Source organism: Acromyrmex echinatior, chromosome 2 (assembly GCF_024713525.1).
Source record: "Acromyrmex echinatior isolate Ae372 chromosome 2, ASM2471352v2, whole genome shotgun sequence".
NCBI lineage: Eukaryota > Metazoa > Arthropoda > Insecta > Hymenoptera > Formicidae > Acromyrmex > Acromyrmex echinatior.
In genome coordinates this window covers 19,545,736-19,562,147 of record NC_141853.1, presented here as the reverse complement: position 1 = coordinate 19,562,147, position 16,412 = coordinate 19,545,736, and the positions used below count along the sequence as shown (strand labels likewise).

The 16,412-nt window shown below is 25.3% G+C and overlaps 3 protein-coding genes and 1 long non-coding RNA gene across 29 annotated transcripts in view; 1 reads left to right on the top strand and 3 right to left on the bottom strand.

The window, feature by feature from the left end:
• LOC147910591 (uncharacterized) overlaps positions 1 to 16,412 on the top strand; it is a 98,409-nt gene that overhangs the window by 37,200 nt on the left and 44,797 nt on the right. The gene's annotated exons all lie outside the window — the stretch shown is intronic.
• On the bottom strand, positions 1,882 to 5,573 carry LOC105143549 (odorant receptor 10-like). Of its 6 annotated transcripts, none has more exons than XM_087403217.1 (5): positions 4,461 to 5,573; positions 3,734 to 4,069; positions 2,533 to 2,734; positions 2,314 to 2,469; positions 1,882 to 2,058 (listed from the first exon to the last, which is right to left on the bottom strand). In XM_087403217.1, the coding sequence occupies exons 1-5, from the start codon at positions 4,820 to 4,822 to the stop codon at positions 2,002 to 2,004; spliced, it is 1,113 nt and encodes a 370-aa protein (XP_087259343.1). In that variant the 5' UTR covers positions 4,823 to 5,573; the 3' UTR covers positions 1,882 to 2,001. The 6 variants fall into 6 exon arrangements, with proteins under 6 accessions (XP_087259343.1, XP_087259344.1, XP_087259345.1 ...); XM_087403218.1 differs by having other exon boundaries at positions 2,545 to 2,734; XM_087403219.1 differs by having other exon boundaries at positions 2,533 to 2,685; positions 3,760 to 4,069.
• Positions 7,129 to 11,820, bottom strand: LOC147910594 (4-vinylanisole receptor-like). Of its 2 annotated transcripts, XM_087403236.1 has the most exons (7): positions 11,295 to 11,820; positions 10,165 to 10,544; positions 9,765 to 10,022; positions 9,071 to 9,406; positions 7,882 to 8,083; positions 7,638 to 7,793; positions 7,129 to 7,394 (listed from the first exon to the last, which is right to left on the bottom strand). In XM_087403236.1, exons 3-7 carry the CDS (start codon positions 10,004 to 10,006, stop codon positions 7,341 to 7,343), a joined length of 990 nt encoding a protein of 329 aa, XP_087259362.1. In that variant the 5' UTR covers positions 10,007 to 10,022; positions 10,165 to 10,544; positions 11,295 to 11,820; the 3' UTR covers positions 7,129 to 7,340. The 2 variants fall into 2 exon arrangements, with proteins under 2 accessions (XP_087259362.1, XP_087259361.1); XM_087403235.1 differs by having other exon boundaries at positions 9,765 to 10,544.
• Positions 12,364 to 16,122, bottom strand: LOC105143656 (odorant receptor 49b-like). 2 transcript variants are annotated; one of them, XM_011052107.2, is made up of 6 exons: positions 15,327 to 16,122; positions 14,034 to 14,369; positions 13,603 to 13,661; positions 13,460 to 13,545; positions 13,007 to 13,162; positions 12,364 to 12,555 (listed from the first exon to the last, which is right to left on the bottom strand). In XM_011052107.2, the coding sequence occupies exons 1-6, from the start codon at positions 15,686 to 15,688 to the stop codon at positions 12,502 to 12,504; spliced, it is 1,053 nt and encodes a 350-aa protein (XP_011050409.2). In that variant the 5' UTR covers positions 15,689 to 16,122; the 3' UTR covers positions 12,364 to 12,501. The 2 variants fall into 2 exon arrangements, with proteins under 2 accessions (XP_011050409.2, XP_087259350.1); XM_087403224.1 differs by having other exon boundaries at positions 13,460 to 13,661; positions 15,327 to 15,997.

Here is a 16,412-nt window from a genome sequence, read left to right as displayed (position 1 = left end):
TTAAAATATGATCTGAATTCAAAGTTGCCTTAGCAACTTGATATAAATTTGAACACATTATCATCATACTTGAAAAAAACTGAAATCCGATTATTTTCGTAAATTTTACATTCACTGTTTCCGTAAATCTGCAATCAAAATTTTGCTTTTAGAGAGCCATACCTGTTGAGCAAATAATTCTTATAAACGATAAATTAATTTTCTTATAATTACAATATTAAAAATTATTTAAAAAATTAAGACATACATAATAATTCATTAAAGCTGTAATAAAGCACTTCAAAAAATACAGTAATACGGCGAAAGAAGTCAATATAATACTAATAGACAATATTAGGTACATTTAGATATTTAAGCATACAGATATTTTAACATACATATTTACATTAAAAAATTTTTAATGGTTAGTCATTTCAACATGAATAGAATTTTTTATTTTCTTTTAATAATAAAAAAATATGATTAAAAAAGTACTTGACTTCCATCACTACTTTATTAAAATCGTACACAGCGTAGGTATATATGACAAACTTCTGATATTTTAAAATGATACATAATAGAAATAAACATACATATTAACATATTTTTAAATATTTTTAAAAATAAATTTTTGTGTATAAATAACAATTAAACAGTTTCTTACAAAAAATTAACAAACTTTTATTATGTAAGCATCTTTAATACAAGGATAAGGATACTATATCTAAATACAATATTAAAAAAAGATAATATTCTTGAGACTTCCACGGGTACTTTCTATATAAAGATTATGTGTTTCGCGGGTTTCCTCTTTGTTCAGATCCATTCTTGGAATGCCAACGTTTCATGAACCTTGCAGTCCATTTCATCAGGGCGAGGAGCAGCCTGATACTCCTATACCTGATATCAAAAAAAGATTTTATAAAACAATTCTTTATTACAATTGTTTTATAATGATTATAGCTGATAATGATTATGCAACTAATCTCTTAAAAATACTTCACTTATCCTTTTATTTTTGTTACTCTTACACTTAAATTAATAAATTGACAATGTTCTTACTTGTGCATATTTAATATCTGTAAGTTGCAATAACTGTCTTGAATGCATTGTTTCCTCAATAGAATTGGCTGAACTACTTTTACATTCAAAAAATTATTTTTACATTTAATTTTCATTAGAAGAGAGATGTTTCTCATTGTTATATCGAGATAGAAAACAAATAACGCAACAGAAAGAGAAGAAAAAGTACTTCGAAAACTCATTGATAAAATACGAGATGAAACCTCGACATATGCATATATTTTAATATCTATATCTGTCATCGCGCGCGTGCACTGTATAATATGTTTCATTATATTATCTTTTATTGTTCAAAAAGAATCATGACATTCTAACATTAATTCTTATATTTAATGTAATCAGATAAAAGAATCACATCAGATTCTTTAAAGATATGCACTTGTAATGTTATAATGAAATAGATGAAAATGATTTCCGTTTATTCTACAAGTACTGAAAATCTATAACTTATGTTATGTACTATAGGTTTTCAATAAATAACGGAACGTAACTTGAACAAGTCCTAAGTTTTTCTAATGTTATATTATTATGCGATAATGCATGTATGCATTAGGCGTTGCTCTTTTTTTGTTTTTTTAATATAATTTTTCGTATGATTTTTCTAATTACTTTTTATAAAATAAAATAAATAAAATACTTTATTTAAGATAATACATTTATGTCAGATAGTAACAAAATATAAATATAATATATTTTTATAATATTAAAATACAAAATATGTGTTAAATGATTATGTTAAACTTCAATTTGTTTTTATGTTTCTTCTAATATACAATATAAAAATCATTTATCAATCAAATATAAAAAACTGTGTATGTATACTGTGTATGTATTTATTTTTAATACTAAGATATTAACAACAATTATATCTTACTTTCATTTTTTAATTATATCAAATAAATAAAGATAAGTATTTGTTTTACTCTTATTTCCCAATTTTTAGTATTCTTGTACTCGTACCAATAAATTGTAAACAGAGTACGATGTTTTAAGCAACTGAAATATTGAAAAATAATTAAAATTATTGTACATATACATAATAAATATATTATTATATTTAAATTTATTATTAGTTTTTTATAAACAAGTTTACAAATTATTTTTATATGAAAATACTTCTAAATTCTCTTATTCAATAAAACAATTTTTATTATTTGAATATATTGTAATTAGAAACACAAGAATTCATTAAATGATTATTTAAGAACTGTTTTAACTATATTACAATAAAATTTATACTATTATACTGACTGCCACAAAAGAATCCAAATTTATGGTTAGAATATATACAGTAGAAATTTCAATGGGTATTATTACACGCTTCATAATTACTAAGAGACTCTTCTTAATGCTATTGTCTAAAATTGGCCACTCAATATGAAAGATGTTGTCCGTTAGTTGAAGGCTCTGTAGAATAATACGTAAAATATTTTATTTAGCGTCTTTAATAATTTATTTTATTTGATATACCTTGAATTTTACTTTGTTTCCAAACCAGCAATAAATAAATATTTGTGTCAGCATGCAACATGTATACATAATTAATGGAATATGATTTGCGCTCAAAGTCGAACCGGTCAATTGATACAAATTGCAGCAAATTACCATTGTACTTGCCATAAACTGAAATCCGACTATTTTTGTAAATCTCATATTCACTAATTGAGCATATCTACAATATAATTTTTGATTTTAGATCGCTATAATACTCGTGCAAAATTAATAATGTATATGTCGTCATAATGAATTTTATTATTACATATATCGCAACATAAAAATTATGAAATATTTGTAAATTAAATTTAAAATCATATAATAGTATAATGGCTCAATAATTTAAAAACAAGTTAAAAGAAAAAGGGCTACGAGCCAGAAGTTTGACCTCTAAAATTGGTAGATAAATAAAAAAATATCTTAATAAATTAATTATGAAATTTAATAACATGCCGGCTAACAACAACAAACGTTTTGATCACGATCGGATCATTATCAATATTTACAAAATATGTCTAAATGGTAAAAAAATATAACGCAAAGTCGATCAAAAAAATTGAACATATACTTCGCAATGTCAAGACATTAAACTGTTGATATCAATAATTAAAGAATCTTCGTCTTGTTAGTAAAATTGTACAGAAAAAGGACGTCGGTGTATGATTATATATTGGTGCCCAGAATAAAATATAACGCATTACAGCTTTCATAATTGTAGTTGAGAGTTCAGTTCAAAAAAATAATATGAATAAAAAGTGCAATAGACAATGCGATGAGAGAAAGATCGATGTCTCTTATCTTTGACGTTGTTAGACAAAATAAAAAAAAACTGATTTTGGCAGACTTTTGGCTCGTAGCCCTTTTTTTTAACTTGTAATTAAATTTAAATTAATGTATTTAATAAAGTAATAGTTAAAATATCTATTTTAACTAGTAACATGATGGAAGTAATAGCAATGTGTACAATTTTTTTAGCGATTATATAAAGTGTATACATTTTTTTTTGTTTAATATATAAAATCTTAGTTTTATTTTTCTTCTTTTTTCCTTTGCAATCGTAAAAAATATGGAAAAATACAAGATAAATATACGATCTCTCTATCATTATTTTATTAAAAAATTTGAAAGCAATGTTAAATAATAAATAATTTTCTGGCATTAATTTATGGTAACTAACTCTAAAATTCGATTGTGATGACGTACGCAAAAACCCAGAGTAAATTCATTATTTGAGATATTCTTTAAGCGATATTCCAAGATCTCGAGCTGGCAACATATATGCATTAATAAGCCACATAGGAGAGTATCACAAGCGACATTTACGCTAGCGCAATGGAAAGTACTTATCATTTGCTGAGCGTATGTAAAATAATAAGTCATATAAGATGAGTAATTATATGGTACCCATTCTCTATACGTTAATCTTTTGTGTCTAAAATCAGTGAATAACGACATGAAGGCAATGAACGAGCATGTTGTTCCGATCAAGCTCGTGTAACGTAACGTATTGTTTCTAGAAAATAATTGAAAAAAGTATTATATACAAATTCTAAGCTTTAATATGAATAATTTAAGTAATTGTACGCATTCATTTTTTATAATAAATAATACACATACTACATACTATTTTTAATAGCACTATATATATTATAATTAAATTTAATTTCTTAAATTAACTTATTAAATTATTCACAAATTTGCAATTTCTCAAATATATTAAATTTCTGATAATAAAATTAAATTTTTAGAACAATTTACAATCTTAAATACGTTTTTTTTTAATTTTTCTTATTATATGTATATACAATATTAAAAGAAACTATAATAGAATAATATTAAATTAAAAGTTATTTAATTAAGATATATATTAGATTAAAAATTATTTAATTAAGATATATATTTACCGTATTATTTTATCGTATTTTCGCTGAATTTTTGTCTCACCCAAATTTAATGGTTTGAATGGCTCTTCAATAAGACAATTAATTAACGCTGCAATCTTTTCATAATTTAACCACACGATAAACATTTTATAGCATGCAGCAGATGAAGTCAAAAGCATATTTAAATTATTAGTGAAGTCGTAAGGATTATCAACATTTAAAACAATATCCATAAATTGCCACATTGAAAAAAAATATAACATGCTAATTACATATAACCTGTAAATATTATATACTGTCTGTTTAAACAGAGATGTCCACGAAAGTGGTCGAAAGCATCCAGCAACTATAACGATTGTACGTGTCAATTTCAAAATGTGCATTATTAGTTTTCTCGTAATTAAGAAATAAATAAATATATATATATAATTTTATTGGAATATATAACGTGTGTTGCCAATTCTTCTTAATTCAATAGAAATCTTTGAATATTCACAACGATACGTTTCTAACTTTAACTTGACAAAATTTCTATCATATGATAAGAAGAATCAAGTAATATTATTTGAAGAGGGTGCACCAATAAATGTCTATAGACATGTGATGTGTTTCTTCGATTATATTTCTCGTTTCAATGATATTTCTTTTATATTTCTTTTACTCTGCACATTTAATATCTGTATTTTTATGTAATATAAATATATGATACAATAATACTATGATACCAATGCAAGATAGCTAGTAGAATTACTCCTATTTGCAATTTTTATTATACAAGAGACATGCTATTTTCATTTTTACATCTAAATAGAGAGCAAAAACTCATAATACAATCAAGATGGGATAATAAATTTCTAAAAGTTTATTAATAAAACATAAAAACGTAATCGCCTTGTACATCACTTGTCAATATGTAAGATACTTCGGTTATTATCTTCAATTTTAGAAGACGAGATATATTGCTCAGTATTGATTGCTACAATATACATGGAATAAAATCAGAAAGTAGTTTAAAGCTATACTTTGTGAGACTATAGTCAAACATTTAGAGGAAAATTTGAAAAGCTTAACAATGAATAAGTTTTGATAATATTATGTTCTGTGCATATGCATGATACAATTATGTATTTTTTTTACGGTAATTCCTTTTATATCATTATTTAAAACAGTATTATACAAAACTCTTCACATAAGATAAGTCATATTTTATCATATTTAGATTCTGAAATATGTAAATATAAAATTTATTTATATTATATTAAAGTAGAAAGAATCTGTAATAGTCAAACGCTTATATCGAACACGGATTTGGTATCTTGCATATCCTTACATAAAAATATACTGAAAATGAAAACGATGATAAATATACATATTTATATATTTTTTTACAATTACAGTACAACAATATTTAACATTAATATCATTATTTCACAATAATTATCTTATTACAATTTTGTTACAATTAGAGGAAAGCCCCCTATTAAAAAGAGATAGGCGCCTAATATGAGATAGCGGCGTTTCTGCTAAACTAATAAACGCTATCTTAGTTCCGCCATGTATTGCTCTTGAATTAAAAATTATTTAGTAGAAAATTCATTATTAGATCATGCCTGTAGTCATTGTAAAACAAGATTTTATAATTTGCATGTCTTCAAGTTTCATTGAGATGAGTATTTAAACCTTGTTTATTATTTAATAAAAAAAATATTTAATAAATTCTTCATGTAGTGATAGAGTAAGGTCATACTAGAAAAATACGGGACATGTTGAATTATTTAATTACAGAAGTTAGATTTGATGATCGTAAAAGACCAGAAGACGTGGAAATCGTAATATGAGATACTCAGGGTATTCTTAATATGAAATAACTCGTGCTCCTACGTATTATGTTATAATAAAAATCGTTGCTAAAGTATAAATATTATTGTACAATAATAAAAAAGACAATCGGAACGAACGTCGAGTGCCTATATCTGCTTGATTCCAACTACCTGAAAACGAATTCTGGATATAATCTATCGCATGTTCATTTTTCGCGCACGCTGGCTGTGTTTGTTTGTATTTTAGAAACATCAAATAAAGTTTTTTAATTGCAATACTGATATACTTTGCGTTTTACTATCGATTTCTCAAGGCATCTCATATTAGGAGCACAATTTTTGGACTTTGCAATTTGCTTATTTTTTACATTTCTTTAATTTAAAAAAAAATGGAATTTGAATTAAATGTTATGTAATAACATAATAGGGGGTCTTTTCTCTATATGTTTTATATATTAAATTAAATTTATACTATTTTCTATTTATAAAAGGAAAGAAGCGGTTATGGAATTAATGGGCGATTATAGAATATTGCAATATTTTGTATAGTTTGAGCTGTATATTTGGTGACTGTCAACATTACTTCTTTACAATTTACTTAAATGTATAGTGTGGCCACTGATCATTGGCGTTTACTGCATTGTCAGTTTTGCAGATAGTGTAAACAATTTTATAAATGTATACTTAATTTTGAGAAGTATGTTTGTATTAATTTTGTAATTTAATTTGAAGGCCTTGAATATAGCTTCTAAATGATATAATAGTTAAACTAAATTTGATAACAAAAAATATGTGCATATATCAGATATAATATAATTATAGATAAAATTATACTCTATACTATTAATAGTATTAGTTCCATATTTCCCTTTTATTCCATAATCACAATCTTTCTTTATCTCCAATTTTTTATAAATTATGTTTTGTATTCTCGAAAAACTTTTACCTCTATAATTGATACATTCTATGGTTAACAAATTTGCACAAAAAGTACTAATGTTACATGAATATTACAATCTATTGAGTTATTTCGATAAAACGAAATAATATTCCAAAATCTTCTTCTATTTCTGCATTCTTACTATTCTTGGATTCGTGCCAATAGATTATAAACAGAGTATGATGTTTTAAGTAACTAAAATAATAAAACATTTCAGAGTTATAAAAATGTTTATACTTATAAATTCGCCAATGTAATTATTTACATATGAAAATTTACGAAATTTTTTAAATACTATATTTAAGTACTATATTTATAGGCATAATTCTTATTATTTAAATTAATTGTAATTAAATAAACAATGCAGTTTTATTTAATGTATCTTTATTATTTTAATTATTTTAAGATTAACGCATTAAAATAAATGTTTACACTAACCGCTACGAAGGAATCCAAATTTATAATCAGAATATGTACAGTAGTAATTTCAATCGGTATCATTGCACGCTTCATAATTATTAAGATGTCTTTTTTAATACTATTTTCTACAACTGGCCACTCCATTTGAAAAATACTGTTTGTTAAATGTAAACTCTACAGAAGAAAACGTTTAATACAATATATTATTTATCCAACAACTTGTTTCATTAATATCCAACAACTTGTTTCATTATAAAGATACCTTTAATTTGACTTTGTTTCCAAACCAACAATAAACAAAAATTTGTATTAGTGTAGCACATGTGTACATTATTAGCGCAAAATGATCTGCATTTAAAGTTGACTTAGTCAGTTGATACAAATTAGAACATGTTACCATTGTACTTGCCATAAACTGAAATCCAATTATCTGTGTAAATCTTGTATTCACCATCTGAGCAAATCTGCAATCAAGTTCATTTTTAAAGAGTATTGTAATATTATATTTTAAGTTATTATAATAAAATTTAACTATTATAACTAATTTTTAAATGAATTATTGCAATAAGAAATTACGAAAAATTATAAAATATATGTAAAATGAACCAAATAAGATATTAATAAAATATTAATTTAGATATTAGTAAAATATATCTATAATAAGTGCGATAATAAATAAGTATGTAAAATCAGTAATATTAAGCTGTTTATCAAAATATATACATTTAAGAAATTTAAAATTTATTTAATTATTTTAGATAGAAATGACATAAACACTAATATTTTTTTCTTTGCAATAAATAAAAATACAAAAATATAATACTTCACAATTTTGTCCAATAATTAACACATGAAAGTAACATGAAAGTAACAACACTGTCGTGTTTCCAAAAACTGCGTTAAATTAAAAAATGTTTTAGACGAAAGTTTTTTGAGTGAAAATATTTTGTTATTAAGTACTTCGCGAATTATAAGACTTGAAAGTTACAACAGTACCGTTGGCATTACCCAAAGTGTCCGACCGACAGCTAAAACCTCTTGAATGTTATTCAGAATCATGACCTGATTAACATTTGTCAAAATCAAGGCCAATGGAGGTTATACCTTTCATTTTCATTTTTACATAAAAATGATTTTTTAGTAACAAATAAAAATGAGAGGTACAACCTCCAATAGCTTTCATTTTGACAAATATCCAGGTCATGACCCTGAACAACATTCAAGAGGTTTTAGCCGTCAGTCAGACACCTGATAATGCTAATGCTAACGGTACTGTTGTAACTTTCGAGCCTTATAACTCGCAAAATACTTAATGACAAAATTTTTTCAATCAAAAAACTTTCGTCTGAAACATTTTTCGATTTAACGCAGAGATTCCGAGATATTTCCATGGATCCTTTAAAATGGAACCTATAACTTTCCATCATTAATATGTGTGTTTGATAACTAACTCAAAAATTCGGTTGTGGTGGCGTACGCAATAGCCCAGATTAAATTGATTGCACAAATGTTTTTTTAGGCGATACTCCAAAATCTCAATCTGACAACATATGTGCATTAAGAGCCCGCACAGGAGAGTATCGCAAGCAACATTTATGGAAGCACCGTGGAACGTGCTTAATAGTTGCTGACCATATGTAAGACAAAATTTTGTATAAGACGAATAATCGTACGGTATCCATCCTCTGTATGTTAACCTCCTGTGTCTGAAGTTAGTGAACAACGACATCAAAGTCATAAATGTCCATGCTGTCGCAATCATGATCGCGTAGCGCAAAGTATTGTTTCTAGAAAGCGACTAAAGAGGTTGTTATTTTTAATACACATAAATTTCAACATTAAGTATTTAAGAATGATTTCATTTTCATTCATTATCACGGAGTATTAATTATGTTGTGATAGTAATTAGGCTTTATTTTTTAATACATAATTAATTGAGTTACATTTTTTGTTATTAAATTATTCACAAATACATGTATGCATTATTTTAAATATCTTAAATTTTAATTTAAAAAATAAATTAAAATCTAATAATAATCTTACATAAATTTTTAGAAATATTGCATGTTTAATACTAAATAAAAAAATATTTAGATTTATATTTGGTAAAAGCTTAAAATTTATTCTTACAAAAAAAATATTTACCGTATTATTTTATCATATTGTCGTCGAATTTTTATTTCACCCAAATCTAATGGTTTAAATGGTTCTTCAGTAAGATAATTAATTAATGTAACAATGTTTTTATAACTTGAAGAGGCGATATAAAACTTATAACACGAAGCTGACATATTTAACATCATATTCAAATTATTAGTGAAGTCATTAGGATTATCAACATTTATAACAATGTCCATAATTTGCGAGAATGTGAAAGTATACATCATGCTAATTACGTACAATCTGTAGATATCGTAAATTATCCATTTAAACAAAGACGTCCATGATTGTGGTCGGAAGCATCCAGTGATCATACAAATTGTACGTGTTAATTTCAGAATGTGCATTATAAACTCTTATTTATCATTAAAAGAAAGATACGTACATCTGTATCCGTTTACAACTTGTTTTATCAACTATTGTACTGATTAAATGATTATAGAATTTCTTTAGCAATTTTTAATGTTTTCAAAAGAATAATTTAACAAAATCACTATATCTTAAAATTTAATTTAATATAATTTGAAAAGAGTACACTAAGAAATATCTAAAAACGGGACACAATTCTTTGATGCAATATTTTCGCCGACGATATTTTCTCGTTTCTTCTATATATTAATTTAATTCTCTACTTATACACTTCCTGCGAATCTATATGTATATACATTCGGATATTTCTAATACGGCGTTTTCTTTTCCTTGTATCTCGGATTGTAATGCATTGATTTTATTTAATTAATTTTTTTTAAGTCGATTATTTAAAGACTGAAAAGAAAGAATCTTTGAAATGAGAAAGTTCAAAAAGAGTCGAAACGTTTGTAATCTTATATTATTAAATAGTGTCATTTGTATTTATATCTGGCTCGTTACCTAAACATGTTTTAAAAGTCCAAAAGTTATACAACAAAAGATATTTTCCAATAAGTAAAAATAGATTGGATTAAAACGGATGAAAAAACAAATTTTTTTCGAAATCGCATAGTTTAATAAAAAAAAATTAACGAGAAGAGGTTTTATCAGTGATAAAAAGAAATTAGTAATAAATTAATAGCTGTGAGTTGAACTTTAAGAAATCACAGGCGACTCGTTCTAAAAGAGATTTTTTTTTTTTTAGAAAATGGAAATGAATGATCTTTTAATTTTATTTAAACTAATTATATGATCGACAAACTTTAAATTTTGATAAAAATAAATGAAAAAAGTACTCCTATCGTTAGATAAATGAGAAAAAATTTCTATAATAATTATTAACAATTTTCAAGAATTACAATAATAATCTTAGTATTGCCCAATCAGCACACAATATTAAAAAAATATTTGAAATATATTTTTTAAATATTTATTTAATGTAAAAAAATTAAATAAATGTTTAAAAAATGTTTTTAAACATTCTGTGCTGATTGAGTAATTAAATTCCTCTCTCTGACATTAAAAATACAATAAAACTGACTTAAATTATTTTTATGATGTACATGACACAAATCACAAATAATCCAATTAATCACTTTTACTTACAGTTTAACTTTTTTGTAAATTTTGATTTCCTGACAATTTATCCACATTGGGTTAATATAATCTGAGTACGCACTCCTCAACCGTCGCAGTTCTGTCGTTAATAGCGCATAAAGCTACCAAGGGAATTATAGAGAGAGTACACAAGTTTTTCCCCCCAAACCTCAGCGTCACTACACTAAGCGTGTCCAAATGTCTAAACTATGAAAATTGACCCAGGCTACAATAACTAAGATAGGAGAGTTCTCTTATACTGAAGATTCATATCTGTATCATCGTGATATATGTAATAGAATCTGTCAAGAATAATAATCAAACTTGTCGTGACTGTCTGTAGTGTAATATTTATGCAAGGTAATTGATAGAATTTATGTATATAATTTTTATTGTAAAAAACGTACTACTTTTATTTTTACGTTTAGAGAGAGGGGGAGAGAGAGAGAGAGAGAAAGAGAGAGAGTAAAGTAGTAATATAGAAGAAAAAGGGAGAATTAACTCTACTCTGCAATCAATACGATATAAGATACAGGTAATCTTCATAATATCTTGATATATGCTATTTATACAATACTGCTACAGCATTTTGTTTATTATCGTTCACGTCTAGAATATGATGTATCATCCAGTATTGACTTCTACGCATTATAATCAAACGACGGAGTAATACATTCGAGGAACGTATTTATAAGACTATATATTGTCAAATAAGAGAAATTTAAAGATCTTAATAATATCTCAATTTCTATGACATCATTTTTCATATTTGCAATGATGTAATTAAGTGATAATGGTGTGTTTTATTTTAAATTTTATTCTATTTAGAATAAAATATATATATATATATATATATATATATATATATATATATATTTTATTAAATTCTTTCTTTCACTATTGTCCTGTACATAAAAATATTAAAATATTATTCAAAAATAAATGTTTCACATACTGTTACATAGTTTTATATATATTCTGCTATAAAATACAAAAAGATTATTAAAAAAGCAGACGTTATTAATTACTGAAATGTTATTTTCAATCTTATCTTAATTACAGTAATAATTATTTACACTTCTATACAATTAAAAATATTTAACATTTATTACTATTTGAATACATCTAATACTAATGTATTAATGCATTATTATGGAAATTAATAAATTATGCATTAATGAATAATATCAGCAACTTTTTACTTGCCTTTATATTGTTATTCCTGTACTTGGGATAGCAAATTATAAGCAGAATATGATGTTTTAAGCAACTACAATGATTATAAATATATTTAAATTTCAAAATTGTTAAAAAAAATAATTCAAAATTTATTTTTTAAATTATTGATTCTTGTTCATAATTACTCATTATGGTCTTACTTGTAATATGCATATATGTGATAAAAAATACATTTTTGAAAATATATTACATTAAAAATATTACATTAAAAAAAGTTTCATCACGAGATAAAAAAGATAGAAATTTTATTATAATGATTATAGTTGATTCACTTTTGAAATACTTAAATTAAAATATGTGATTGGAAATTTCTTTTATTTAATGGCTAAGGAAAAGAGCGAAAGATAAAATAAAAGATTGAACGAAAGCAAGAATGAGAGAGTGAAATAGATGAGAGTTATCAAAAAATTAAATAAGCACAAAAAATCTATATTTCATAATACGCTACAAAATTCCATTTTTATGTTATACTTTATACTCACCGCTACAAAAGAGTCTAAGTTCATGTTAAGAATGTATGCACTGTTAAATTCAATAGGTTTCATTGCGCGAGTCATAATTACCAAAAGACTTTTTTTAGTTTTAAGGTCCAATGGTATCCATTCTATTTCGAAAATACTATCGACCAGTTGAAGGCTCTATAGATTTATGACATATTTTAATATTTACATGTTTTATTTCTAAGCTCTTAATAAGAAATATGTACGATAATTAATACAGGGAGGAGCATTTAAAACAGGTCACCTGAATAATTGGCTTGTTTTTAATAATAAAAAAAAAGTGTCAAACAAAAGTTGCTTGATTTTGAGGGGCACATAATGTGATGTCAATAATTGTTTTGTAGGTGGAGGCATAAAGGATAGCTATATTTACAAACAATATGTTTATGTACGTGTACATAATAGTTTCAAATTCGATAATATTAGTATGCATACCATCAGTTTCAGTTTATTTCCAAACCAGCAATAGATAAAAATTTGTACAAGTATGCACAATGTATATGCAAAAAACGCAATAAAATCTGCAATTAATTTAGTTCTAGTTAATTGGTACAAATTTGAGCAGATTACGAATGTACTTGCTACGAATTGAAACGCGATTATCCTCGTGAATCTCTTGTTAATCGCATATGCGAATCTGTAAAGAAAATGTTTTTATCCCAAGAATTAAAATTAAATGTCTTGAAAAAATTAGAAGTATATAAAAAATAGCTGTCACATAATATTTAATATTAATAGTCAACAGAAGACATAAAATATTAAGATAATAAATTTAATATTGCAATTTAAGGACAAATATGAATATATTGCATAACTATACAAATATAATAATAAGTAGAATGAATAGAAATAATGTTACAATAAAAAAATCCAACTTTTAAGATTTAAAAAGATATTAATTTAAAAAAAAGTAAATGAAAAAAATTTGGGTATTATATTACTAAATTTACAATTATAATAATTATTAAATATTCTACGTTAAGTCTAATAAAATGTTTACAAGACTAACTTGATTATGTGACGATGTTGGCGTACACAGTCACGTAGAGTATTCTGGTCATTTATAAGACTTTTCAAACGATACTGTAAGATCATAATTTGACAGCACACATGCAATAACAAACCAATAATGAGACTGTCACAAGCAACGCTAACAAGACACGCGAGTATCACGCCTACATATTGATGAGCGTATGTGAGACAAAATAGCATGAATGACGAATAATTATATGGTATCCATCCTCTAAATGTTAACTGCCTCTTTTTGAAATTTATCAATAATGATATCAAAACATGGCCTATATAAGTGATCATAATCAGTATGGTATAGCACTTTGCGAGGTTCCTAAAAAAATACTAAAAATAATTTTGTCTTTATTTCAAGAACAAAAATTATTTATCTTTTAACCCTAAATGATCACTGGAAATCACTGTGACCCCACCAAAAGTTTGGACTAAATTTTCATCAACTTAAATTTCGAAATAATGCTCTATCTATCAGTAGTTTGAATCTAACTACATTACATCATGCGGTTGGCATGCCGTAAAACACGTTAGCGAAACACGTTAGATTATTTTTTTTTAAATCACCCCAATCAATTTTCAAAATAAATACCTTTTTTGAAAGGCCCGCTATTGCAATAAATTTTTTATCAAAATGCGGCATCTAAAGACTTTATCCCTAAAATTTTACGCAAAAATATTAAAAAATAAAAAAGTTATGACTTTTTAATTAAAAAAAAATTACTTTTCTCTAGACTTTCATTTATAAATTTTTTTGACTATTTTAAAATAATTAATTCAGCAAAAAATCAATGTGAATATTTTAAAGTTCAAAGAATGTCCCTAATCTTTTTATTCTATGTCTACGAAAACAAAGCTGTGACAGCCATTTAAACATGCTGAGGATTATGTTGATCCCGTGTGATCATTACGTAATTTTCACGAAGTGTAATCATCTAGGGTTAATTGAAAAATATTTTTCTGCCTCTATATATAAAATTTATAAAAAATATATAATATAAATATATAATAATAATAATATATAATAATATAAATATACAAATAATTTAACCGTACATACATATAACATTTATAATTAATAATATTAAAATACGATGTGGCAAACAACTTCGGAAAAGAATGTTTCAATAATATTTTAATTTTTTAAAATTTCCTTAATTCCATATTTAGAAAATTCATATAATAATTGGTATTTTCAAATCTTCATTGTTTTTTTCAAATAGTTACTACTTATAAATTAAATAAAATGTAAATCAAGACGAAATTTTTTTGTACTTACTGTATTATCTTGTCGAATTTTCGTTGAATTTCGATTTCAACAAGTAGCAATGGTTTAAATGTTCCTTCCGTAAGATTTTGTATTAACTTCGCGAAACTCTCGTGATTCACAAACAGATCGAATATTTTATAGTCTGCAGCGAACATAGTCAACATTGTGTATAGAGTATTAGTAAAATCATCTGGATTATCAACGTTTAGGACAACATCCATAAACTGTGAGAATGTAAAGCTGTACATGATACTAATTACTAATAATGTATAGGCGTCATATAATGCATGTTTGATCAGCGAAGTCGACGAGAATGGTCGCCAGCATCCAGCGATTGTGAGAATTGCAAATATGAATTTTAGCGAGTTCATACCCTCCAAATAAAATATCTCTAAATATCTGAACGTAGAAAATGCTTCTTTATTTTAAAAATTTCCACAATTACATTAATTTGATATATATAACATGATTAACTAATTTGTGTTGTAACGTTTTAACATGCTCCTCGCTCCTTTAGTATTTGTGTTGCGTGTTATTCGTCATCAATCACGGATTAGCTGAGGAGATATGGATTTTAAAGCGTCTATAGCTCACGATATTTTTATTGAATTTTCCTCTCGAATATGTAATATCGTAACAACAAACTTTACACTGATGTTTTCTATAAATTAACGTTTTCATAAGAATTTCATTCTTATACCTATATATAGTAATATAAGTTGTTGACAAGAGGAGTTATGAAATTTTGATACATTGTACTCGTCCATTATAAAATATTTTATTCATTGTCGCTGTCTGCGACAACTTCAGTCTTCCATAGTCTGGCGTTCCCTGCGTCTTTTCTCGGTACCTGTACGCATTTTTTATTAAGTATAAACACGGAAAGCAAGATACCCTCAATTTATTTAACGTATTTCTGCAACGTAAACACGCGACACATTGAATAATATTTGAATTAGATAGAGATAATAAACGAAGTAATTTATTCCTCGTTTACATATTTTCTTAACTTTACAATGTGTGTATATCTTATTAAATAAATTTACGAGAATTCTGTAGAAAAAAATACAATCAAATTTCGATCGATGATGACGG